The 27,184-nt window shown below is 43.4% G+C and overlaps 2 protein-coding genes across 2 annotated transcripts; both read right to left on the bottom strand.

The window, feature by feature from the left end:
* Positions 1 to 4,820: 4,820 nt before the first annotated feature.
* On the bottom strand, positions 4,821 to 20,505 carry T265_06713 (hypothetical protein; the record flags this gene model as incomplete). The annotated part of the gene is made up of 3 exons (XM_009172047.1): positions 4,821 to 5,909; positions 9,143 to 9,546; positions 19,965 to 20,505. The coding sequence occupies 3 exons, from the start codon at positions 20,341 to 20,343 to the stop codon at positions 4,821 to 4,823; spliced, it is 1,872 nt and encodes a 623-aa protein (XP_009170311.1).
* Positions 20,506 to 20,986: 481 nt separating this feature from the next.
* T265_06712 (hypothetical protein) lies at positions 20,987 to 21,301 on the bottom strand (the record flags this gene model as incomplete). Its single annotated transcript, XM_009172046.1, has 1 exon — positions 20,987 to 21,301. The coding sequence occupies one exon, from the start codon at positions 21,299 to 21,301 to the stop codon at positions 20,987 to 20,989; it is 315 nt and encodes a 104-aa protein (XP_009170310.1).
* Between the last annotated feature and the right edge of the window lie 5,883 nt (positions 21,302 to 27,184).

The raw sequence follows: 27,184 nt of genomic DNA, 5'->3' as shown, positions 1-27,184 counted from the left end.
GGGGGGGGGGGGGGGGGAGTCACTATCAAAAGAAGCGAGGATACCACGCTAGGATATCCATAATGTAATGTAATGTAGGCATGACAACCAGAATGAAGTAGGGCGTATTGCGTAGCCCAAGCAAACCAAACAACTGCCCATATAAATCAATTAGGACTATTCAGTTTTGACACCAGCACAATGGATCGACTGAACATCGGCAGGTGCGCAAGTCATCTAAGGACAAACCGACGGATACACAACAACCGGGGCGGGGCTGATAATCAGGCCAAATAGCAAACATCATTGGAGAGGGGATCGGATTTCTTGGTCTCTTTATCGACTTCATCATGCCTAGCGCAGTGAACGTAGACAGGGAACCCAGCTAGGTACAGTAAGGTGAACACAATCAACACGAACAGCCTACATGATGACAGCACCAATAAACGATCGAGTCCAAACTCATGAATTGTGCTGCATTCACTGAATCCGTGTGGCGAGAGGACTAAACTTGACATCTCAGCCAACGAAGAGGACTATTGGAGAAGGTCGAAAGCAGATATCAAGTATTGAAAATGAAACTGGGTTGAACGGGGAAATGCGAAATGCATGTCTAAGTGCGATCTTGGGAGGATTAAGCAGCCCAAACTTGATCACAGGGTTTCCTGTTTCACTCCTATCCCCAAACCGGAAGAATTTCATCCTGTGGTACTGTTTGGGTGTCAAACAGCCCATCTTTGAAGGAACCACTATGTGGACAGTCGTGGAAATTGAGGATTGATTTCCTGAGTATGACAGTTTGTATACTGTTCCAAAGGGGAACTCACATAGGTAACTCTCCCAAGAGGCGACCAAGTGGTGTCACATGTCAGTGTGTAGTTCAAGGATGCACGGAGGAACAAGTTGGAGTAAATGAGGAATTAACACGAAACCAGTTAACTGTGTGCCTTACCGAATCTGTAGCGGTATAAATTCAGGTCCATTGCGAATATCTCAACTACAAACACGGTGCTTACTCTATGGAAAGTACGCATTTCCCTGGATAGATGATACTTATTTTTCCCATTCTTTGTCTATATTTCTGAACCGTACTGGTGCCTGTTCATTTGAAATCGACTGATAATTCAATAAGCCTCGACTGCCACATGTGGTAGACGATTTCAAACAAACCGGGATTCTCAGTAATGTGCAGAAAATTATGCAAAACCACTAGAATGCTTCTGAAATCCTTTCCGGATTATCCCACAACCGGATCAAATAAAAAATTACCTTTCTGAATTCATTATGAATGCAATAGGAGTGGTTTTGCATTCAAGCCTCGTGTAGCTGACGACTACGCATCAGCTTCATGTGACCTACTAAACCTAACTTGATCCCACTTTGTTGTAGATGCACTGTGAAAATCTGCTTACCGGCTATTGGTAATTTGCTACAGGCAAGCCAATTCGAAACGCATGCATATACCGATTTCCATCAACTAACTGCACCGTTTCAACGCACACCAGTTTTATCAGCTTTGACCATTTTAACCAGACGGAGGTGTAGTCGTTGTTTCCGTCGGCTTTTTCGTTCTACACATGTCTAAGCCGGAAGAAGGGATATCATAAAGGTCAGCTTCGCCGAATCGGTGCTTTTCTTGCTCGGTAGCACGAATGTTTCGGACGATTTTTTTAGTTGCTGAATGTCATGTTCAAAGCATTCACACTGCCTGGCACTCGCTGCATCAGTCATTAAGTAGCACAAAACCGACTGTTCAACGGAGAGATCCCGTCCTGTAAGTGAAGCCAGTCTATGCTAAAAAAAATCGAGCAGCACTGTACAGCCGATTAATCTCTATTGAGAATCATCAACACTGTACATCTCAGATCCCGTGAACTCCCAGCTGATAGTGTGAACACTAACAACTCGACCACCGACGACTGATCAGCAGTGCGCTTAATTCTTTCAACGCAGCTAATGTTCAATCTGAGAAGTCACCACCCGAGAAGCCAGTAAACGTGTGACAACTCGATGGGATTCCTTGATCGAAAGATGAGTGGCCCTATATCCTGTCTAAGTGCGAGTTAAACATTCGCAAGATGAAAGGAAACTGAATATGTCTGGAAAAAGGATCACAAGAACCTTGAATACTCGGGTTTTGTATTTGCAATGACTTAATCCTGGATGACCTTCTTGCACCTCGAGGACTTGGAACACAACTGTTTGACATTTCATGTACCGGGAGTGTACGTATGTTCGCAGGCTTTGAACAGACGTTCATATGCATGGAAATGTTGAACGGGCATTCAAGTTAGGGTCCAACAGATTTACTTGCTCCGCATGGTTCTAAGTAGAACTCTTCAGCACTAAATCATTGGTGAGCAGAACACTGTGACGTACAACAACGACTGTCAGGGTTTTTTCGTGTAATGACTCTGGCCCATTAAGTTAGCGCGTTGCCCGTGCAATTCTCTGTTTGAATTTGTGATCATATTAGGATCTGACACACTTAAAATCGAAAACAGAGAGGGAATTTTGTCGACTTTTGGCAATACTGGTGATTCAGAAGGTTAATTCCTTACCTCGATCATTTGACTTTGCATTCATTCGTTTGCACAGGCTGGTGCTGTCACACGTTGCTGTTATGCACTTAATATGCGCCATATGCTAACTGGGTAGAGGGATAAAACTGGCCTCTGCCAACACCAGTGCAGCTGTTTGGGGTCGTATGACAATGCCACCCAGAGAGATTCCAGTCATTCGTTTTGTTTACACGGCGCTGAACCTACTTGGTGCGAAACCGTGATACGTGAACCCATAAAGTAACATTTATGGGTCGTCAGTCAGCGAAGCCTTCTCGAATCCTCCAAGTGAATGGTTACTAAGAGGTGCAACAGTTTAATCTGCGACCCCGTTCAACTAAGCTGTTAATGTCAAAAAAACCAAAGCTTATGATCGAATGGAGCACTTAAACCAAGAAATTTGCGGACATCTCGCTGTAGTTCGACGTGGGAACCTGCAGTATTTAGATCGAAGGGGAAACGGATGAAAATTTTTGGGTGATTGTCTAATTCCCGGTTCCCAAAAAATACTGTAGTTAGTCAGTTGTCAGTCCATTTAACTGACGGGAAGAAAGGCATACTTCGATACGGGTAATTTCACCTCACTTATTCCAGCCCACTCCTCACTACAGAAACCACCAAACTAAATAGCAATCGCACGCACTGCCCGATCGAGAATATCAGATCAAAAACTTATTAAATTGATTGGTCATCCGTTATTGAGTATCTGTATGACACTCGACCTGATGTCTTTCCAGTACCTGCCTCAGAGCAGTCATCAACTCAGGTTTGAAACTGCACGTTTATGTGGCGCACTAGTATTACCCAAAGTCCCTCAGTCGGGTTGAGCGCAAGTTGACCCGTCAAACGACTTCACACGACACACACCGGTCGGACCCAAGGTTGGGAACTAGTAGGATAGATAGCCACTGACTTTTGATCTATGAGATTGGGAGCCGGATACGTCCAAGAAAATTTGGATTACTACTACTACTACAACCGGTGGTACATCTCAGTCAGTCAGTTTAATAAAACTGTTTGCCCTGTTTGCAATGCAGTTCAGGCTTGGTTAGTCTATACTATCCTGAACATATCATAAACATGACTTGCACCGACAAAAGTAATTCCACAACGTGACGGCCGCTGTCTGATAACATCATTTCGAAGGCTAGTTTCTCTGCATATAGTGGAATCAATGAAGGGAACTTTGATACTGATGACACCTTAAAGCTCCCCATATGAGGACCCCTCACATCTCCCACCAACCCAGTGACAGATATTCCTCTAGAGGATAATTTGGTATTAGTAACTACTCCTTGTAAAGGTGTGCCTGGTAATGATGAGGATCATGTCTCGGCGTACTTTAAACTTCGATGGGATATGGAATGTGCCGCCTGCCATTTGAAAGGCTATAATTCCTCCATCCACTTTAACGAACTTTTTTGCCACCTACTTAATTTTCAGATCTTAGTCATCGCTTTCACCTTCACCTTGTAACTTTTTCGGTCAAAAAAGCATTGTGTTACCTGGCCTTACGTTTCAACAGAATCAAAATGCTAACCGAAAGTGCACCGTTCTTCTTTCACATGCTTTTAAAGTACGTCATAAGAGTAAGTTTCTATTATACTTTGAGGTAATACTTGACGTCGTTTTGTATCTAGTAAACGCTCTTCACATAATTTCAGTCAGCCCAAATGTATGCGAAGAAGGACATGGCCCACACCCTTACCTATATATGCAAGATTCACATGCTCGATGAGTGATTCAAATAAAACATGAGGGTGAGTATAAAAATTCTCACTGGTATGCATCATAGAGGAACTCCCTACCAAGGAACCCAATCATCATCACAGGTAGTCTACATACTTAAATGACGTCCTGTAGAATCTTGCTAGAAAGAAAGCATGATAATCTCCACAGAACGCTTTACAAAGCCGTTTGAAAACGCTGTACAAATACAGATCGGGGGTTGCTGGGATAAGAACATACCACGTTTGTGGGTACCCCCATATCGGTCCCTAGTCTGAACAGGAGTTCACCCTTAGCTCTATTCCGCGTCCCACATTCAACTCCAGTGGCCCACACGTGGGACGTTCAAGCCAAGGGGAGCTTGAAACCTGGTTCTCAAGGTGCTATCCAACTAGACGTGTCTCATGTGAAGATGTGCTTAGCCTTCGAAGTCAAAAGATTCCTTAAAAGAGGTGGGTAGATTAAGGATTTTTCACAGCTGAAATTGAGTTTATTTTCAGTGCAAGATACATTTCCGCACTTAAACACCGGTTCATTAGTCATCTAATCCCATCAGGATAGCACGTTCACACAGCAAAGTAAGGCTGCCGAACACCTTATGAAAGATATCCTCATCGAGTAACAGACAACCTTACGAAACTGCAAACAAAAATTCAACATAGAAGGAGAAATACGCGGGCACATGACAGGACCGATATACCTGCCGGTAACCTTCACTAAAGAAATGTCACCATTCCACTGAATGTGGGTGTTGCCAAAATCACTGGCATTATCCCTGTTAGTATTATTGGCATTTGTAAACAGATGAAGATTCGTCGACTGCAATGAAACAGAAACGCACCTAAAGATTGTGTCCGTATACGACAAAACAACCATCACCAGATCTGAAAACGGTCTGTCCATGGGATCGGGTTCTGTCACTTGGCATTTGCACCTGACGAAACCGTCATACAGTTTACACTTAGCTGTACAAAGAAGAATTGGGCTGTCAGAGTGGACTTCCAAGTGGACACAATATGAAGGAAAGAAAGAACCGAATATACAATGGATCACATCTAATGAAGTATAATGTATGTATTCCGTATAACCTACCGTGTTGCGGTTTTCCATGGAGACAGCGATCTCGAGGTGTGATATACTTTTAGATAAACGGCAACACTGGTCATGAGGCAGCGATGTTGGAGAAAGATGTAATGAATCAACCGTGTTCTGAAGTAGACTTTTTGAAATATCTCCGCTGTCCAAGTGGTCACCATCGACCGCGCCTATTGACGTATCTCCATCAGTTGAGCCGTCTGAGGATGCGTCTTCGCCGTCGGCTGAGGAATCGCGCACAGGCAGATGAGTTGGGGTTTGAGAAGTAATTTCAAAATCTGGAGCCTTTTTGATTTGAGTGAAGTTGAAAACTTGACGTTCTGTGGACGCCACTTCCTCAACCTCGTCTTCTTCCTGGAACTCGTCGACTTCGCGAATAAGATTTACACCCACATGTTGTAATCGACGACGCAACTCGGCAATTACACTGTGTAGTTCAGTCAGGCGATCTTCGTACCGAGCTGCCTGGTTGGCTAGTTGATTGCGAATTTGGTCGCGTTCGCGTTTGACTCGCTGAATTTCGCGAAGTCCAAAGTCTCGACTTGCCTGTGTTGTGGAGAAAGAATTGCAGATTTAATTAGAGGGAATTCGCCAGTGTATAAACAAGACAGTTTTGAGAGACAGACCAACGAAGAACAACCACTTTTACTCGGTACTCTTTTAAAGGACTTGGTAAAAAAACTCCAGAAATAGGCTGCTCCAAGAATGCCATCACTTTAGTGCATGCAGGTCAAAAGCATGTACTTGTGGTTATAATATGTTGAACTTTGTCGGCTTGGTCTATGCATTCATATCAAAGCTACTTCTGTTGATGAATCCTCTTCGCTGATAACTGCGGACAACCACGTGTCAGTTCGAATAATCTGGGGTCGTTTTGCATACACTTCTATTCTAGTCACATTGAGAAGTATGGAGATTTCTACCGCCTCAGTCTTTGTTGTGTGTACCGTAATCCCTGCCTCAAAGCTTCGACATTTTCTAGAACAATCTTTCGTCCCCTGTCTAGCGCATGCCCCACCACTGGTGAGTTTTTCAGTAACGCTGAGTTTTCCAGTGGCCCGTTTATTTTTATATTATACTCACCGATTCTGGTGTTGAATTTAATCTCGCCGACAGTATCTGGCTCTGGTCAACAACAAGTTATTCTTCAAGTTCTTTAGTGAAGAGGACAGAGTGTTTCCCTTCTGGAACGCTTCCCTTAGGCTAGCCGAGTTTAGAATCATTCGACCGACTTCGGGTGTCCCTGGTTTATATGGAACTGCAGCAGTTCCGATGCACTCTCATACGGGATCCGAATCTGATTCGTTGAGACGAAAGTCAGCGGTGTTAACCACTGGGCTACCTGAACCCAATGAACACTAAGTTTTGTTACCTCGAGATGCCGAATATCAATGGCTCGCGCACATCATGATATTTAGCGGAGGCCAAACCTTTCCAAACATGGCACTTCCATACCAATGACCTACTCTCTGCTTCGAAAAAGAAAATGATGCGCGATGCCGACCTTCCAGTCGCAGACCAACTTTTTTAAAAGTTCCACGAAAAGAGGATTTTTCTCCAGTGCTGAGAAACAGCAAAGAAACTGACAAAGAACCGTCAGATTGGTTGTTGATCAGACGGCTGTTGATCTGTTCGCCGAGCTTGACAATTGACTTGCAAACGTTTCGTCACCATACGAGGAGGCATAATCAGTGCGCACCCAAATGCGCACGTCTCCTCGTATGGTGACGAAACGTTTGCAAGCTTATTGTGAAGCTCGGCGAACAGACCAACAGCCGTCTGATCAACAACCAATAAACTCACCCGAGCTACCAATATTTCGGCACATTACGAACCGTCAGATATTGGAGCTTCGCAAATGTCTCTAGCTAGAGGAAAAGGCCTGATAAATCCCATGTCTCTTAATACGGTGTTTCCTACCCGTAAAATCGTGAGTCTTTTGTAGCCAATAGGCAGTAATCATCCGGCAGACTGTTCGTTCACTTTTATCTAACTGAGCCTATCAGTTTCTATTTTACCTAACGGATCAGCTGCTTGTCCACGCAACTTACACTGGAAGGTCTAAATCTACGCGATCCGACCCCATATACCGGACCCTACTTTGTTTCACTAAAGATCTGATCCATGTTCCACTCATTTATGAACTGATTGTGGGAGAACGCTACACAACTCGTTTCATAAATTCACTTACCGTTCAAATGAGATTAATCTTGTGACGAAAGCAAACCGAGGGGTAGTGAAAGATGTATTATCTTCTTTGAAAACCCGGAGTATTGCAAATCTAACAAATCTCTAAGAGGATTCTAGTCCAAAACCCTCCTGTTGTTTTAGCTAAACACTAAACTATCGGCCACAAGTAGTTGGTTGCAGTGCGATTCAGTGGACAGGATATCACGCCACTCGATGTTCCATGATGCAGTTCGCACTACATCACCCGGTGTTTTATCGAGCTTTTGGCTTGTGATTTCTCGGGGTCTATGCAGCGGTTCCTAAGCAAGTGATAATAATGATCAGATTCGCGTTGATTACCTGTCGGACAGAGCATTCTGAGGAATTCTGTCTACCTGGGGAAGAAGTTGATTGAAAAGATAAAACTATCCGGGTTTCCGAGCTTGGCACTAATATCTATTACAATCAAAAGTTATTTAATTTCGAAGGAAAAGAACGAATGTTCACTCTTGAGCAGAAAAGGTAATTTTCTACGAGAAGTCGTATTTTCATGCGAAAAAGTGAAGAAATCTCTTAGGCGCGAACGAAGCAGTTGTAAATGAATATCGCCTGATGTGACTTAGGTTTAAGGGAACTCAGGATGAATAATTGAATGAATGGGTGAAAGTAAGACACGGAGAAGTACCCTGAAACCTATTCATATAAATAAGGTAAATAGGACGGCTTTTCGAAACAACCGTTAATGGTACTGGTCAAGGCCATTTTATAACGGCGCATGAAATAAGCTATTATTTTGGTCACTTTTCCAATGATGAATCGGTACAAACTGTCAAATGTCTTGTAAAACAAATTCTACCTGTCATACGGTGGTCGAAATCAGATCGAAAGTTCTTGTTTCTTCCCCAGTTTCTTTTTTCTTGATGCCCGTCGGACACTTTTTGACTGACACACCTGATCTGTCCACCTACCTACGGATTAACTGGCCGAACATATTCTCCTGCTAACCGTCAGGTGAAAAGTTGCGTATATCATATTGCTAAGTTAACTTGAAGGTTGACACCATAGACTGATGCGAATTCTGGAGGAGACGTAAAGACTGGTGCTTTAGCTCGACTTTACCAAAAGACTTTACTAAAAGACGTGACACAAAAACCTGCTGCTACTCGAAACTTTGTGGTACTGTCAGCTCAATTTTTTACCCTTATATGATTTTAACGAAACAGGCCACTAAATATACCATTATCCCACTACCACTCACAGTGAGGACGTAAGTAAGGTTCTAACAATACAACTCAAAGCATTCTTTGACACTGCAAATAAGTTATGTTGACGGAAGAACTTAATACTTTGAGCTCCGTGCACAAAATAAGATAAGTCGAAGGTTCCACAAGTCGCTTAACCTAGATCTCATGATTAGATTGAGGGGCTGAAGGTTATAAGCTGGGGTTTCATGGCTTGCAACAGATAAGTACGCGGGAGCTATACACTTTCTATTTTCCGGATACGTCTACGTGACGGAATACTAACATCAAGGTCGGTCCTTAGAGGACCTCAGCGTATAAAAACAAACACAGTAAATTTCTTGGAAAACTTATCCGTTACTGGCTTACTTGTAAACCTTGCAGTCGATGGGTCAAGTCTAGTAATTCGGAGCGAAGTCTTCCGGTGTGCTGCATGTGTACAACATTTGCACACTCAAACAGGCGCCGGACCAAGTCTGGAGAATATGTTGACGCTTCAGTAGTGCTGCTGGTTTCAGAAGTGGCTTGCGTCCAGTTAACCGCAGCAGGTTCAGAGTGATATCCTTCGGAAGACATGGGATTGGGGTTCTGTTTCTTAGATTCGTGCACATCCTGATGAGCTGGACTGGTCAAATGACTTGTTGGAACTGAACCACTCTGAGGCGGGGCCGGAAAAAACATGTGGTACAAGTCCGGGTGTTCAGAACGAAGTAGTAGGTGTAGACTCCGTGGTTCTTCGGAAAGGTCTTGGGCACCTGAATCATATTCTGCACCTGTTAATTCATTATTGGATAAGCGGAGACGATTTAAGCGTGCGGAGAAACGTCCTAATTTCTAGTGGTCATATTTACTCGTTTAAGTAGTGTAGCGAGTAAGATTGCTTCTGGTCGAGCGAATGACGTCATCTGTGAGATGGCTGGGCCAACTTTATGGAAAAATGAGTTAGAGGACGTAGATGTACAGTAAAACATTTACCCAGACATGAGGATTACTGTTAGCTGAACTAAGTATAGCACGCGGATTCACATAGTGGTTCCGCACTCAAAAAATCACTTTAACTATGGAGACGCGATCGGTGTCCAAGGTCATTGGAATGACTAGAGCACTTAAAACAGCTGTCCCCGAGTTTGTGTCATTCGGACGGCTGAAATCAACGAGTGATTGGTCGCTAGTGGAAAACATAGGGTCAAATCGGAAAAAAGATCCTCGGATTGTATAACTTCATGAGCAAGCAGAGTAAAGGCGAGGTTCGTTCTACGTGTGGTGTTTATTGACTCGTGTGGACACCTGTGGATGTGATATTTACAGATAAACGGCATATGCTTTGGAAGGCAGCGCAATTATGAACGAAAAAATCAGCTATTTCAATGATGTCTCATCAGGATGCGAGGTATATTGTCTCAGTGGTTGGACCCCAAGTTCCGTCCAAAGTTAATGATTGGAACGACGGAACCGAAAAGACTACTGATGGTGATGCTACAAATACCAAGACTAAGGGCGACTAAGCACAAAGTCAAGTCTGAGCTAAAGCCAATTTTAGAGGGTCCTTGCAACAAATGCTTATCTCCTTACTCAAACACTGGAGGCGACCTTATCACATGAAGAAAGTGGTTTTTATGCAGTTTGAATTCTGAGTTTAAACGAATGGCAATCGGGAGGGAATAGATTGGTGATAATTACGCATCGGACTAACACTTCTGTCAAAGGAAAAATTTAGCAAAAATGCCTTACACCCGATTCGCTCAAAGAGACCTTGTCTTCAACGCACTTCTTAAATTAAATAGTAATTTCACCCGGTCACTTAAGTAAGCCACCCTTAAGGAAGCACTCTTCACGTCACTGGGCTCAAGGTAATATTTCTGAATCCACTTTGGTCATTCGAATTCACCATCAACCAACATACAACAATCAAATTCCGGCGAGCAGAATAATGTCTGGTCAAAAACGTAGGTTTGTTGATCCTGTGGACAATGAGAAACAAACCAGTATTGTACCTCCGTGTATATAGGGGTCCCCTAAATTTCGTCCCCGGAATAAGAACTTCTACTCACGAATGAATCAATTTGCAAGGGTTTCAGGAAAGTTATCACTATGTTGATGGACGACACAATATCAGTCCTCGAGGAGGCACCACGCTGGTTTCAGAAATGAGGATATCTAAACATTCCGATATAACAGCTGACCTCTGCCTGGCTGTTTTGAGCTAGGACGTTCAGAGGCGTTGCTTAGCATTCATGTGTGATGAACCTGAGAAGTGAACTTCCTTTAAGAAAATGACTTGCGTGCACTTCTAAGCTGCGTGAGTTAAACGGTGTCTAGCCTACTTTTTATAACAGTAGCGAACACTTACATGTGTCTTGAGCCTAAGCAACAGATAGAGACTCACTGGTGTTCAGCCCAGACCCTTAGACCGTCAAATCATGAGAATTTAGATGAACTCAAGGACAACTAGGTCAGCGGAAAAGACTCCACCAGCTAATGTAAAAGTGGCAGTGACTAACGAAATGAGGGCCGCAGGGCCAGTTAATTTCCTGAATGTGACACCTTCTCGGCCCGCAAACATATGAAACGCAAAAGTAGACTTGGAGTGATTGTTCTACACTGTGGCATCCCCCATGAAATCAAGCAAAACATCAAGAAGACAATATCTGTCTCACAACCCTCTGTGAAAATTAATAGGCACACCTTCAAATTGGTTGTTGAGTCGCCTTTTAAAACAAATACGGACCGAACATATGGATAATCGAATAACTGGAAAACAAACAGACGTTCTGGACTGGTTTAATCCATTTCGAAACAAAGGCCGTGCCGCGTAAAAGGTTCTGCAAGGGACTGTTGGGCAAAATTTAACAGCCCTTTAGTATGGTCAAGTCCTGCTACGGCAATATGATAATTGATCACCTCAGCGTTGATTCATCGGGGAATTTGTGTTCAAAACTCTATCGTAGGCAACGTTCTTTACGTCGTGATAAGCCTTAGGGACACCAGTAAAAAAGCTCATGAAAGCTCAAATGTTACGATGTGATATTTTGACGAACATCCCAATGTCTGATTGCAAATATTAAACAATCCGCTGGAATACTGGCCTTCATTCTCCTCGCAGGTCACATAGAAGAGATGAAGCTATCATTTTAACTTAATGAAATACACTCATTTGAAAATTACACCGGTATTAGGGAGAAGGTAGAATGGATCTCCTGTTTTTATTAATATTCAGCTAAGCTGCTGAGAAGTTTTCTGCAACATTATGGGCGTTCCAAACTAAAGATGCTATCTTGTTTTGGCTGGGGTATCGCAATGATTTTCCTGGCTTAACTGCAGGCAACTTCGTTTACCAAGACGTGGGGATGACGGAAGCAGCCAGACCAAGAGCAGCATGACCCCATAATACGAGTAACTGTTTCCAGCTATCTTGGAATAAAGTCATATCATCCTCGACGACAGAAGTGTGAATCTGATGGGCTGTTTCCCCCAGATGTCCAAACATGTCCTCACTCAGGGAAAAATCGATGCTACTTCCACCGACGAAGGACGGTTTAAAAAATACCGGCCGTAAAGACCTACATACTAAGATCACAAAATGGTTGATCGCCGGCGAACTATCCAACGTGAACGAGAAACACAAACGTTGTCATGACCCCGATGTATCTCCTGTGCAGATCAGTATCAAAGGTGAGACATATACGCCTTATTCCCTGCACCGTCGGGCTGGGAGGCTCATTCCAGTCGAGAAGATCAGACTGCTGAAGTATCGGCTACCAGCAAATCCCCCCCCCCAAAATTCGCCTGCTCGGTGCTTCGAGATTCTGATCTCCGAATCAGAGGCTAGGAAAAGGTCACGAACAAAACGATCCCTCCTCGGTTTTACGTAAAAATCTCAAAAGGGTACCTCAATCAGACCCTAATCCTCAGTCCAGGCGACCGAGAAGTACCCATTCCAGGCGCGCATCTTTGTTCTACAATGATGATAGTGATAGAGGCAGTATGCCGTGTCGAAAAAATACAACGCAATATCGGGACTATCGTACCAGTTGCAACATACAGCTGCGTTTTGGTATAATGAAAACGAGAGGCAGCATCACGTTTACACTAACGCAACTTGCAAGTGGATGTAATTCGCCAGTTGCGTTGGAGTCAAAGTACAATATGAGGCTGAGAGAGACTCTGGATCTGCGCCCACCTAACGAGCTTCGACAATGCCGATGATGATCCGCCGAACAGTTTTCAGCAACGTTATGAGTAGTGAAATGACCTGCTTTTTCAGGGTTACACTACAGATGGAGTGCTATCAAAACAGCGGAATTCTCGCTCGATAAGGACCGATAGAAAATGTTTAATGCATTAACAATCGCTTTGTGAACGAGTCTGTCTGACCAGGCCATGCCTTAAAATAGTGTAAGCGAATAAAATGTATTGTACAGCTGAAAGTGGGGGGAAATTTGTTTGTGTTTCCATACACCACAGCCCAACATCCCCACTGTATTCGTCCCTTTTCTGCAGATAAATATATCAGGTGCAAAGTTGGTTGAATTCGATCGGTTTACACGAGGAGCTTTTCAGTTCAAGTCAGATCCTGACTCCGATTTGACCGTAAATGGAAATGCCCGGAAGCAATGCATCGACTTCCGTGTTTCTCATAAGCCCATTGTAGATCAGTGTTAAAGGAAAATAGGGCTGAATAACTCTGAGGTAAGTTTCAACACGTACAATAAAAAAGACTGGCGAAGTGGCAAACGAAAGTCAAAGGCACGGAAGAAGTTGGTTTCAGGCATCAGTTTATAGGCATAAATTGACTAAACCTATAACTGATTTCCATCCCATCGCCGTCTACTGAAGATTTGTCAACCAGTGCGAATATCGAGGTTCGAAGATAAAGGCATCTTTGTATCTATGAGCTTCGCGTCGTTTCCTATGTGGAGGTGTAAGTTTCACAAAATCTTTGTTACGGTCACAGTAATATTAATAAGATAGTCTAGTCATCAGAGTTTTGACTACATATTAGCGACAAAGATCCTAGGTTAGGAGAAAAATAACTTTTCCGCCCTGACTGTGTAGAAACCGCATTTTGCAGACGGCTGCGATGCGCTTCAGAAAATACCAAACCAGGTAATAATGAAAACGTTTACTGATAAACACCAAAATATGAGACGACCTGCAGTTGCCTATGTCTTCCACTATTAGACTCTCGACGCCATCACTACTGTTATTGTGCCTCTCATCACCACCGTCTAATCGCAGCAGTCGAAACTAGCGCCCTCCGAGTCATCGCAATACTCTTTATCATCCCTACCGTCAGCCCAATCATGACCCTTGACATCATCACAAACGTCATCTTCGTTTCCGTGTTGATTATATGGATCGTCATCGTCATCATTTACAGCCAAATTAGTGGTGTACATCCACAAGTCCCAGACATGAAAACACGTGAAAGTTCAATGTCAATCCCGAGGTGACCAGGTCAGTTAGCGACAGATTCTGGGCCATCACAAACACTCATACCCAACACTACCAAAACAAGCCGCAGAAACCAACGTTACATAGCAAGACATAGTCTCATTTGCTACTGAAACCTCGTTTTCCCGACAAATATATGAGTTTTTGTGAGAAACCGATTGCGGACGTAATGGGTCGATTTCTCGAAAACTAAAGAACTGTAAATCAACTCCTAATCTGACTGTTACAACCACTCCGAGAAGCCACAGTAAATGAGTTTTCGCCACTATTAAAAGAGCTGAAATAAATTTCCACCACTCTTTCAGTTTACTCTCGACTATAATGATGACGTCCTGAGTAAATAACAATACTCCGATAGCGATCGGTGTGCGCACATGGGAGTTGTTTCCGTTGACTCAAACTATTGTGCCAAACGGCGCTCTATGAGCGTCTAAGGCCGTCAATGTTGTTACTGCGATACACTCGTCAGCCAGTGACACCAAAGTTATTGATTTCACTCAACCTGAAGGGCGTGCGGAGGCAGACCTATTAACTGGCAGGTATACGTATAAACTTAAAGATCGGAACACCAAAATAAGATGTCGTAATTTGATGTCCACAACAAAAACCTCATTTGGGAATAAAATGGGGCATATATGAGGCTTAACCCAACCAGTGCGTGCACTGGGGTTAGCAATAGTCCTCCTGCGGGAAAATCAAAATCCACTTTGATATGCCGAAGTCTTGCTTGAATGCCCAGCCACAGGTTTAGAATGAAAACAGGTAATAACCTTTAGTTCATGCAAAAAAAGATATTAAGTGGTTTTCGATAGTTTTAATTGTAAAAAACGCACATAATTATGGTCTGCGAGTCTACATAAGTTTAAGAGAAAAACGTCGGGGTCGAGACCGTTGCTGTTTGGGAATTTATGCTGTTTTAAAAGCGGTAAAATGTGCAGTGTCCGAGTTTTATCAGGGCGGGAAGCAAGAATCGACACTTTTTGTAGCCTTCACGGAGCTAAGAGAATTCTTATGTAGGCTTCTGGCCTGGAAGCCACAGGTGAGAATGAGGGTACTATAAATGTTAGGTAGCATGTAGGGGATGTGTTGCAAAATGTGAGTCTCAAAAACATATGGTTTTGTTTTCTCGGTCTTTTGTCAAACGGGAAGTTAGTGAAGGCAACTGTCAAAGAATTGGCACCTATCATGATAATCATAAGCAGTACGGTGCAAACAGCGTAGTCGGCTTGAAGAATTGAAGAAGCAAAACAGTCTAACAACTGTAACATGCTTGCTTGCTTCGCAAATTTAAATTCTGTGGAGTAGGGTTTAGAGGTGACAGAGCTGTACTAAGTTGCAGTGGCGTCTACATTCGGCAACCTGTTTCAAGCAAGAAACGAAAAAATCTTAGACCGGCCGAAGACATGTATGTATAAATATGCACGTAAGAAAGGAAACGGAATGTTGCTGAAATTATCGGACAAACATTAAACTGTAACTTGCAATGAATTTATGAACTGAGGCAGTATTATTGCACATTGTCAGGTCGATTAATTGCAGCTGTGCACCGAGGATTTCTCCAAACTGTTTCGCCAAGCTCAGTATTAACCTACCGAAATTTTGTTTTCGGGGGAAATACCATTTTATGATTACTTGGGATCGTTCTCAAGTAGGATAAACAGGCTCGTTTGGGTGTTTCACCTGCTTATTTTCTTATATCCTCATCCAACAGATCTCAAAAACAGAAGACGAGAAATCTTATGATTAAGGCCGGATTACGAACAACAGGAGTAGTAGTGTGTAGGGCCTCAAGGCCAGACAGACATCTTTGAGAAAGCATTTTTTAGCAACTGCGGCATACTATAAAGAAGAAGAGCAGCATTCGAAGTAGTGACAGATCGTTCCCACTTCCAGTGTTAATGGAGGATCGCACAAATGGAATGTGCTTCTGGAGAACCAGTTAGTGAAGACATTTATGAGGCTAATCTAATGGAAATTGAAGAAAACTCCGTAGTTTTAGCTGTACCGGTTGCATATGTGGGCAAACATTAAGTATATGTATGTAGATGTACATGTAACTATTAAAACAATGCCCTCATATTTAGCTGGACAATTCTGGCAACAGGGAAAGTTGTTTTGAGTCATGGCTTTCAGGTTTGAAAAACGCATAGGGTTCCGGTCTGAACATATCTTTATTAACGTCCACAAGCGCTATGTCCAGAAGGTTTCTCCTTTATTGAATTTTGAACCTGTGAAGCATCCTGTGGGAATCGATCCATATGATGCCCGCATATGCTTACCCTTCCATATTCGAATACCTTTCATTACTAAGTTCCCTCCCATCCACAAGGATGATACAGAATCTGATTACCCAGTGCGGTCAAACACCGTTTCAGAACTGGAGAAGGTTAACGTTGAGCGATATTTCGTGTAAGTGAGCTTTGTATTATACTGACTGGTACAAAGTAATTGGGTGGAAACAACAACCTGTAACACGGCCGTTCCGAAAGATGTGACTATGCAGTACGACTCGGGCTTAATGAGGGTTGAGAAAAAACAATCAGTTGACTCATTCAGCTTGAAATCTGCCTATCGGTTACGTAGACAGCGAAACCTCCGGTTTTCGACAATCGCTTGATTGCAGTGAATAGTGTTTACAATACACTCATATACATACATCCACAGGTTCCATAGTTGCCCAGAATGTTTATTTTATACCGAGGGACACTGAAAAACCTGGCTCTTAAATGTAAAAGACGAGCGTTGTACGTCTGAACATTCACAGTAACCCAGCAATGAGGCGGTTTCAACAGAAGCCGATTAACTGCGCCTTCTAGTGTTACCAGTGTGCACAGGTGGCAGCAATCCGAGACAACAGTTCAGTCTGCTAGTCTATTCCCTTGAAGCATAGCGGCAAGCAATAAGAAACTGGCAGCAATTTTAGTTGAGCAACGACAAAGTTGGTCGTGTGCATCATTTTCAGAAAAAAACCCACAAAATTTGCTATGAATTGATTGCAGAAATACTAGGAATATGTTGCTAACGGTGCGTTTCAATTTCAAAAATTCCATACTATACACCAAGTGCCGCCACATCTTTTTGACATTATCCAAGCCAAATTTGGCCAGACATCCTCAAGTCGGCGTACTTTATATTTAAAGTTTATCTAGTGTAAAAAAATCAACAAACCCTGCTTAGCAAAATAGAAAACCTTTCATAAAAACAGGTTTTGTCATGAACTGAAGTCAGGTTAGTTCGGTTGGCACCTGATATTAGTAAAGCAGTTGATTGTGACAAATAGCCAAATGCTTTGGAAGCTGATATCTCGCCGGATACGTGTGAGGAAGAAGGTGCGTGGAACAAGGGCATTCAGAGTGAACAGACGCTTTGGCACAAAGTAATCGACATTCTTTGAACCTGTAGGCACCACATATGTCGTAATGAGTGGAACTAATCTCAGATCGGAACAACTGAAGGCATACGTAAATTTTATACCAACAAAACTGAGGTTCTGTATCATCACTTTTGCAGACAATACGAAACTCTGGTTGGCCAAAAGTTCATAGCTATAGAAGTGCTGCAAAACTTTCGCCACTGCTGGTTTCAAAGATATAGTTCCTCGTAAATAGTGAAGTGTTGCATAGTTCCAGCTAAACGTCTCCAACGAGTTGCATCACATTGGCGGTGGCTTGTTGAGTGAAACCACAATGGTCACACCACATCGACTATCAAATCCGTGGTATGTAGGAAGATCTGAGAATTAACTCCCGAAGCTTTCCAAAAGTTCATCTTTTTTCAGATCCGACCCATCTTATATATGAACAGCCCGTTACATTACATTACAAACCGTTACGCTAATAACTAAATCAAGAGACTGGAGGCGGTTTGAAAGCAAAAGCTAAAACACTAGCACCCTTTAGAAATCCCCAAGACTGGAAGAATCAAAAACTGAAATGCCATCGGACACGAAGTGGCCCAGTGAACAAGAAGCAAAAACACTACGTACTTTGTGATGATTGACGGCAATAATACTCGGCTGCCGATGAATTAAAAAATGGAAATGTACATAGGAGATATAAGCTAATGTGTTTGGGCCTGTTTATCAGTATATTCTCAACGTTTTTGACGTGCGTATCAGCCATTTGATGCGGCAACCGAGGAATTTAGGAAACTTTGCAAATATTCGAAAATATATGAAAGTATGCAGCCGACCATGTGATCGCCGCACGTAAGAACGAGGCGAAGTGATGATATATTACTATGAACCACTTTATGGAAGCTGATCGCAAAGCGAGATTGTTAACAACAGACTGCTAAGTGAAGTGTTGCATAGTTCCAGCTAAACGTCTCCAACGAGTTGCATCACATTGGCGGTGGCTTGTTGAGTGAAACCACAATGGTCACACCACATCGACTATCAAATCCGTGGTATGTAGGAAGATCTGAGAATTAACTCCCGAAGCTTTCCAAAAGTTCATCTTTTTTCAGATCCGACCCATCTTATATATGAACAGCCCGTTACATTACATTACAAACCGTTACGCTAATAACTAAATCAAGAGACTGGAGGCGGTTTGAAAGCAAAAGCTAAAACACTAGCACCCTTTAGAAATCCCCAAGACTGGAAGAATCAAAAACTGAAATGCCATCGGACACGAAGTGGCCCAGTGAACAAGAAGCAAAAACACTACGTACTTTGTGATGATTGACGGCAATAATACTCGGCTGCCGATGAATTAAAAAATGGAAATGTACATAGGAGATATAAGCTAATGTGTTTGGGCCTGTTTATCAGTATATTCTCAACGTTTTTGACGTGCGTATCAGCCATTTGATGCGGCAACCGAGGAATTTAGGAAACTTTGCAAATATTCGAAAATATATGAAAGTATGCAGCCGACCATGTGATCGCCGCACGTAAGAACGAGGCGAAGTGATGATATATTACTATGAACCACTTTATGGAAGCTGATCGCAAAGCGAGATTGTTAACAACAGACTGCTAACCAAATCGTCGGTGAACGAAACTATGGCAGCCACAACCACTTCACTAGAAGTATGCGGCTATTACAGCCGACAATAATGATGATAATCGATTTACATAATAATTGACTGACTAGTGATCTGGTGTCAAAATGCTCATGGCAACCAGCCTCAAAATGGTGCTTTATAACAGACTATTGTATTGGTAACATTAGGATTGTGGTATTCTTCTATGTGTATTGGTAAATAAGTAATGCTTAAAATGGATAGATATGGAAGGTGACAGTCATATCAGAACTCGCAATGTAAGCTTTCTACAATCGTACACACTAACATGATTGAAGGTTACTTTGCAGTATCATTCAGTAGTTGCTTCAAATTAGTTTTTACCATCTCGTCTGGATGACAGCCGTAAGAACCCCAAAATTCAGAATCCAAACGCAAAAATTGATATACGAAGACCGAATGGCGAGTGCAGAGTAAGTCAGGCTAATGTGGGTGGGCCAACCAACGGGTGAAAACAGATATATTTTGCCGTTGAAGGAAGACAGAAAAGCTGAATAGGTTTGATGGTGTACCGATACCATTTATAGGGGCCCAGTTACCTTGCCCTGGGGTATATTTGGATCCGAGCTCGGCAGAAAATAATGAAATTTGAGGGTATGACAAGGTTGCACACCTTTCTTCTTCATCAACTGAAGCCTTGGTTTAATATAGACCCTTTAGAGCAATAGCACATGATAAGGTATGACAGCATGAGGCAAAAGCCACTCACCAGAATATCCCAAACTGTTTTCACTTGGTGAACTCCCAAAATGCCCTTGGGATAGTGGAGCTGCTGCTGAATGTTTCCGGCAGGGGTCCTTTGTGTTGTTTTTGGGAGGAGTTTCAGGAATAACGATGGGCAACTTTGATTGAGCTATTGAGATCTTCTCAGAGCAGCAGTCTGCACGTCCCCGTTTACAGACTTCACTGACCTGTAAATTTGGCTCGGTTTCATATGGTAAACCCCCACGTGGTGATGCCCCGCCAGAATGGCAAACGATATCATCTAATCCGACACGTTCCAGAGTCGAAGGCTTTTTGTCGGATCCGGTACCAAATGTATCAGTAATGTATTCAACACGATCCCCCATACTCAGCTGCCAACACATGGCTTAAAAGTTGAACCGTTCCTACTGTCCATTTTCTTTTGAACAATTCATTGATACTGTATGATTAGTACAGTCTAGTTCATTCCAGTACATATACTTTCCGACGTTCTAGTGAAGACTTGAAAATTCTGCAAACGCGTCATATGGCCCAACCAAAGCTCGCGCCAGCTACATGGGTGTGGCCTTGAGACTTAAGAATTCGCTTTCAAGGCTGCATTTTATTGGAATAAAGAAACGAAAGTTCGAAAAGACTGCTAGTCATCAGCTAGAAGGGTGCAGAATGTCAGAACAATTGGGTCAAAATTTTTCATTTGAGCACCTCGCAAGGTAATCTGCCAAATGCCAAGAGACTGATTTCTGTTTGTGGTGGTTTGTCGGATAACAGTCCTCAGCATTCGGAAAGCCTCGACGAACACAGGCCTATTTGGGAAGAATTTTCAACCACTTGTGTCTTGTAATAAGTTATGGTTCGTTCTCACCAGGTACGACCAATGCTTTTGCAGAGTATCATCGGGGTGACACATGGACGCATTCTGTCTGTGCTGTAACATCCTGACCACTTTCCTCGATGTCGTCGTTCCTCATCTGTCTGATTTCACTACTCGCGACAACCAGGCAACTGCGCAACTCAGCCATCATCATGTTATAGCCAAAACCGGACTCCACTCAGTGACCAGCACACCGCACAAATGCTCTCATCACGTAGTTCCACGACTGGAATTATAATGCGGTACCACATCGGCCTACAAGAAGCCTGTCCATATCGCGCGTTTACTTGCTCAAATCGGCTGTTTGTTGACCGACGCTCAGTGAATAACTCGGGATTCCACTTTTGCCGTCCGCTTCGGTCTATCACATCACCATCCATATCCATCAAGTGGAATTCCCCCATATTGGCTCGTTCTGTGCTTGCCTCTACTGTATACAGGTATTGCATCGTCTTGGCAACCACACCCATTTCCAGAATCCTCGGTCATCCACGAAGCTTTCGTCATATCTCATCTCGTTCAGCCAGTTCCCAATATCACCTACCCGCACCATATATTGATTTTCTTATCAATCTACTTCGCGCCATCAAATATCACCTCACGCCCATTGTGTTTTGCTAAACTCACCTCATTTTTCTATGGCACTGGTTGTAAATAACGTTGTTTTGCCACCATTCGCTCCACTTTCCGTCTGAACGGATCTCTGGATGATCGAAAAATGTCAGTAATTTCGCATCGGCCTGATTCTTCCTGTGTTGTCCCTCTTTACCAAACCTCATTTCTCTGGCTTCAGAGCAGCAATCCTTCGCTCTTGCATGTCAACGATGTCGTCCGGGACAGTGGTGTTTAGAAATCAAGACATGTCAATAAAATGAGGATATGACTCCATCATTGTCAATCTTGTAGCACAACCAAAACTACCTTATACACACCCTCCACTGTCACCCCGCATTGCCGATATCTATCCGGCATAAGCGATTTTCTCAAAAATCGTTGCTTGGTGGAGACAAACTTTCAAGGTAACCTGTGCTCCCTTGCATTTGTGTGCAAAACGATGGTCTACCCAATGTTTCTGGAAGATTTCACGGAAAGTGGTTGACATTTACTGACAGTCACCTGAACGATTCATAGAAGCTTGCTCCGCTGGGTGGAAAAGATTGTGGGACACCGTGCAAGACTCAAGCCAGTAACGTAACGAGCCACGTAGATGAAATTTGTAAGCGGAATCAGAACATACGGTTTGCTTCGCGGGTGGGGCATCCTTTAGACTGGTGCCAGAAAAATGCAGTGTATCGAATGAAAAGAAGTAAGCCTGCTTTATTCAAATGGAGTGAGAATCCGGTTAGGTGTGATTCGTCAAATGGGTGATGAGATGTTGAGATCCTATTATTCTTGTGCCATTCGGACGTCTTGTTTCCGTTTGCCGTTTGGGGTACGGTTGCCGAATAATGAACCTAAGGTGTAATTGATGTGATGGTTACTAGGTCGTCGAAGAACAATATAGGTGATTTTCCTGAGCAGTTATACACAGTTGCAGGGAACGGAATCAAGAGCATTCTGCGGAATTCGGTCGAATGAAATTTGAAAGATTAGGCCAAGTGCGTTTGTGAGACGACGAGGATGGTAACTGTGCCAGCGAGCAGCAGCAGCGGCACCGCAGAAATTTGATGAGGAAATTAGTGTCCTTCACTATTATTCACGTTCTACTGTGTTATCATACTAAAGTATATTTTATTACTGACTTTATCGTACTTTTTCCCAGCCATTCTGTCCGATGTTTCTGATGGAACCGAAACGGATGGATGATTTCGTGTTCTTTCCAAGGGTTAGACGCGGGCTTCGGAATCAAAAGTGCAGGTTACAAGCACTCACAACCTGGGAAGCGTGCGCGGCATCAAATGTCGGTAGTGCAAACCATAAGCTCCAGCTTTCAGATGTTATAATACCAACGCTTAGTCAGTAAACTTTTTCATCGAGTCACACAAACCGTGTTGACCAGCCACCGGGTTTTCGTACGCGGCTACGGTCTGATCATTCGTCGGGATAATTATCAAACTCAGTATATGAACCTAGGGGCAAAACTTTTTCCTTCCATTTGTCGCCATCTCAGGCAACCACGGTGAAAAGGCCAAATTCATGCTGCAGATAAGATAAGCCCCTCAGGCAGCCACGTCTTCCCTTTTCAGCCCTACAGTACAGTGTCCGCGCAATCTGATCCGCTTCACCTTCACCGTCTAGGCCTGTCCGTGAACGATTCAACGGTAAAACCATTGAACATGATTGTCCCGTGTGAATAAAATTCCTATTATCTATTATAATAGTAGTAATGTTCATTCGAAAGCGGTGTAGACGATCCTGGGGAATGCGGGTACTCAGAATTTCAAAAATCAAAATGCATCAGAATACGCACATTCTGCTCTTTTGAAGGACGTGGGACTTGTGCTCTGATCGCTTGAACCACGTGGCATTCAACTGCACACGCATGACGGATCTGTTGAACCGCATCGGCCAAACAACAATGGATATGCCTAGAATAACTATTTGTATTTTCTAGTCACAGCCACACTCTAATTCCGCGCAGCTGTCGTCCATTCCTGAATTTTTCTATGGACATTCACTGTGCGCTCTACCTCTTCCGTTTCAGTCCTCTACTTTGGTGAGCTTTTTGATTGAAACTTTNGTCCTCTACTTTGGTGAGCTTTTTGATTTGAAACTTTTCAATGGGGGCTTGGGAGGAAATCAATGTAGGGAAACAAGCTTAACCACAAACCCGATCATTTTAATGCTAATAAACCTTGTTAGGGTCAGGAGCTTTAAATTTCTTTCACCTTTCAGCGCAGCTGAGTGTATTAATTTGATGCATACCCCAAAAGATTTATAATTTCGATGCCGCCCTTAAAGGTTTGACTGCCCTCGCAGGAACGAGTAAAAATAACACAAACCTCAAGAACATAATGAAATGCATCACTGATTGAAGAACAAACATGGAACGTGTTCCAAGCCGCACTGCATGCATACGATAGTCTCAAGAAACAGACAAATCCTATTGAACCACAGGTTAGGACCGGCGGTAGGCTTGCATTACAACTGATTTGCCAGGCATCTTATCCTTGAGAAACTGTTGACTGCCACGCGCTGCTTGATAAACTTTCCGCGTTGCAACTTTTAAGCATCTCTTCACACCTTGTTTCGCTTACTAATTTTCCCTGGAAGGCTTTATTCGTAAATCCGTTCAGCGATCCACGAAAATCTTCACCGACGCTACAAGGCTAAAGAGGAAGCTATACTAGATTGAGTTTTTCTGATGGCGATGACGTGTGCGAATCGATCCGCATAGAAGTTATAAAGAAGTTGGTTTCAATTACAGCCATTCGATTTTATTGAGTAGGGTTTCTTGGTTTGCAGATAGCGTGCGAAGCACGATGCATACTTGCTACCCACGGTACAGAGGTGCATTTGTCCAAAAGTTTCAGAGCTGGACTAGCAATTCTTCCAGTGTTATCATTATTTCACAAACGATGCTACAAGCAATTACTGTCCAAAATCTAGATAAAAACAATAAACGAAGTGCCCAAAGTTAGCAGCCCCTGCTGCGGACAAGCATTGTTGGAACCCTGCTTTTCTGAATGAATTAGAATAAAATTACGATATTTATGCGCATTTATCAGTAGAAGCATTTTTAAAAAATGGCGGTTAGATGTTTTACGACAATCGATATGCTGAAGCATTTGCTTCTTGCAGTAAATTAGCTCAACTCTTGTTATCCATGCACCCATGGTAAACAGGTGGTAAAGTGTATCTTACACCACTGGGTTCACAGTCCAAAATTTGGAGCCGAAACCACGTGACATGTAAGCAGGCCTGTCATACAAGTAACTCATGACCTGACAGGTGTTCAGTGTTAGAAAAATTTCGGGGTTGTGGTGTCAGAACGGTTTGTGAGGTCAAAGAGCTGTAGTCGTGGGCCCACTGGATGGCGTCAGTGGCAACTATTCAGAGTAGGTATAAAACAACCACGCAAAAGACCAACGATTATAATGTCGGTGATCGATTTGCTATCCTTCCTGAATCCTACACAACCAGGTAAACGAGGCTTTGGTGTTTGGCAATATCCCTTTGCTATCATCTGAAACAAGAAGAGCGATTTAATATGGCCATCGATTTTCGTTGATAGGATGGACGCCAGGCAAAGCATAAGCTTATTCTACTGCGGAATTTCCATTATTCTGAAAATGACGGTCGGTTTGTCGACAAGCTCTTGTAGAGAGAATAAAATTGAGATGGTTCCGCATAGTTTCACACGTACAGCGAAGAAAAAACAAACCATGCACATGAAATGCAGAACATCGCAGCGTTTGAAGAACAGAAATCTGATTACCGAAAAACGTTCCAAACTCAAATCGCCACCAGAGGTTGGAAATTGCAAGGATGTGACTGTATGGGAGCCGCGTGAGCAGGAAAGGCGCCCAGCATGATCGACGTACTTATCCTTGGTAACATTGCAGCACAGCGGTGAGCAAACACATTCGAAAGTACAGTTCGCAGCGCCAACCTACCTAAAAGACCAACTTAGAATGCTATATATTGCAGACGGATAAGGTGGATCAGAGTTGGGGACGGTCGCCAAAGCAACGCGTTTAGCGCAGCGTTGCGGCGCAGGCTTTGTGACCAACATTGGCTGCCGTAACACTGGCAGGCATGGATAACACGGCGATCACCGAAAGTGACCGTGTGACGAGGAAATGGCAAGGTGCACATTGTCTCGAGTGACGAGGTATGCTGCGTTATGCCCAGACTTGAGATAAAGTCATCCCAAAACAAATGTTTCGCTGCTCAAAGGCCGCAAAAAGCATTCTGGCACTGATGCAAAAGCACATTCTGCAGAAGATAAAATGTTGGCACTCTGTTGACCTCCGTGGAACTGTGGTGATCGATGCACTGGCATGATTACACTTTTACAGACCATAGGCGAATGCACCTATATGGATTTTATACGAACGTCAAACGACAAATAACGCGCAAACATGAGGAAGAAGGTCATACAACTAGTTGTGCGGAGGGAGTCGCCGTTAATTTGAAAAATGCGGTGGAGGTTATCCGGATACGTCGGAACAAAGTTTGCATAACGAGCCCCTGGCCTGACCATAGTAACAGCTCACGGCTAACTACAAGGCTCCCAGAATTGTAGCAGAATGTTAGCGACAGGGAGGCAGTTTACTGTGTGCAACCAGTCGCGAATAATAACGGGATGCGAAGCGCGCGAAGGTGATGCCCATTAGGAACACAACGCCCATAGCTGCAAAATCTTTGCGAGTGGAATAAAACATTATACGCCAAAATATTGCATTTTGTTGCGTATATGCTCCAACTAAAATCCATCTTAAACTGTGTCCGTATCTTTGCAGGTCACAGAATTTCATTGTGCAATTAAGCATTCATACCTCTGGCGGATAAAGCCCAGTGAGATACATTCCCAGCATAACTGATTCCGTGAGTTGCCTTTATGGCTCTGAACCCAAAAGCTTGTCTCTTCTAATGCAACAGGGCACGTCGTAGCTTTTGAAATTTGAATTCAGTTGTGCGAATACTGAGCGCCTGCGATGGCAAAACACGCTAGCACAAGTTGTCTGTCGTTTTGATTGATTTATATGTATGTCTTGGTGATGTACAGCGTTGCTTACTGGGCTTAGAATCATAGGCATTGTCCTCGTTTTCCATCCACAGCATTGGTAGTGAACCACTTCCTTCAGGGAACCACTGTTCCCTGGTGCTTCCATGGCGCGATACCTCACCGGAAGGAGATCGCTCACCGAACACAAAAGTAAGCCGAGATGAATTCCGCCAAACAATGAGGCGTTATGAGGACGAGAAATTAAAACTAAGTTGGTTGATTTGCGTTGCATATTTCGGCATGTCATTCCTAGCGTTTTGTTTAAATGAGCTAAAGTTCAAGGTGATCGACTACCGCTGATTCGAGTGTGAATACTGTAACACATTTGAAACCCGACTGTACCTGATTGTATGCCTATCATATGACATTATGTGTGCCTCTCCCTCCCTCTCTTCCCCTATTACAGGTACCACGGACGATGCACCACGGGCCCTGGACAGGGAAGAGTATCCCCCTAACTGACCTTGACCCAACCTTGTACACCCCTCTCCTTCCGATTTCGGTTCGGGTTAATACACGTGCGTTGTTGCTACACTCCGGTCTTCTTCCCTGTACCACCCGACCTGCGCGCATGTGTGCTGTGTATACTGTGTGGATTCATTAATACCAGTCCGTATATCTGCACATTTCAGAACTGACGTGTGCCGTCCTCTCGAACGTCGAATACCGCTGACTTCCTGAC

Source organism: Opisthorchis viverrini (genome assembly GCF_000715545.1).
Source record: "Opisthorchis viverrini unplaced genomic scaffold opera_v5_143, whole genome shotgun sequence".
Taxonomy (NCBI): Eukaryota; Metazoa; Platyhelminthes; class Trematoda; order Opisthorchiida; family Opisthorchiidae; genus Opisthorchis; species Opisthorchis viverrini.
Note: the sequence above shows the minus strand (reverse complement) of the source record. Positions and strands in the feature narration are given on the sequence as shown.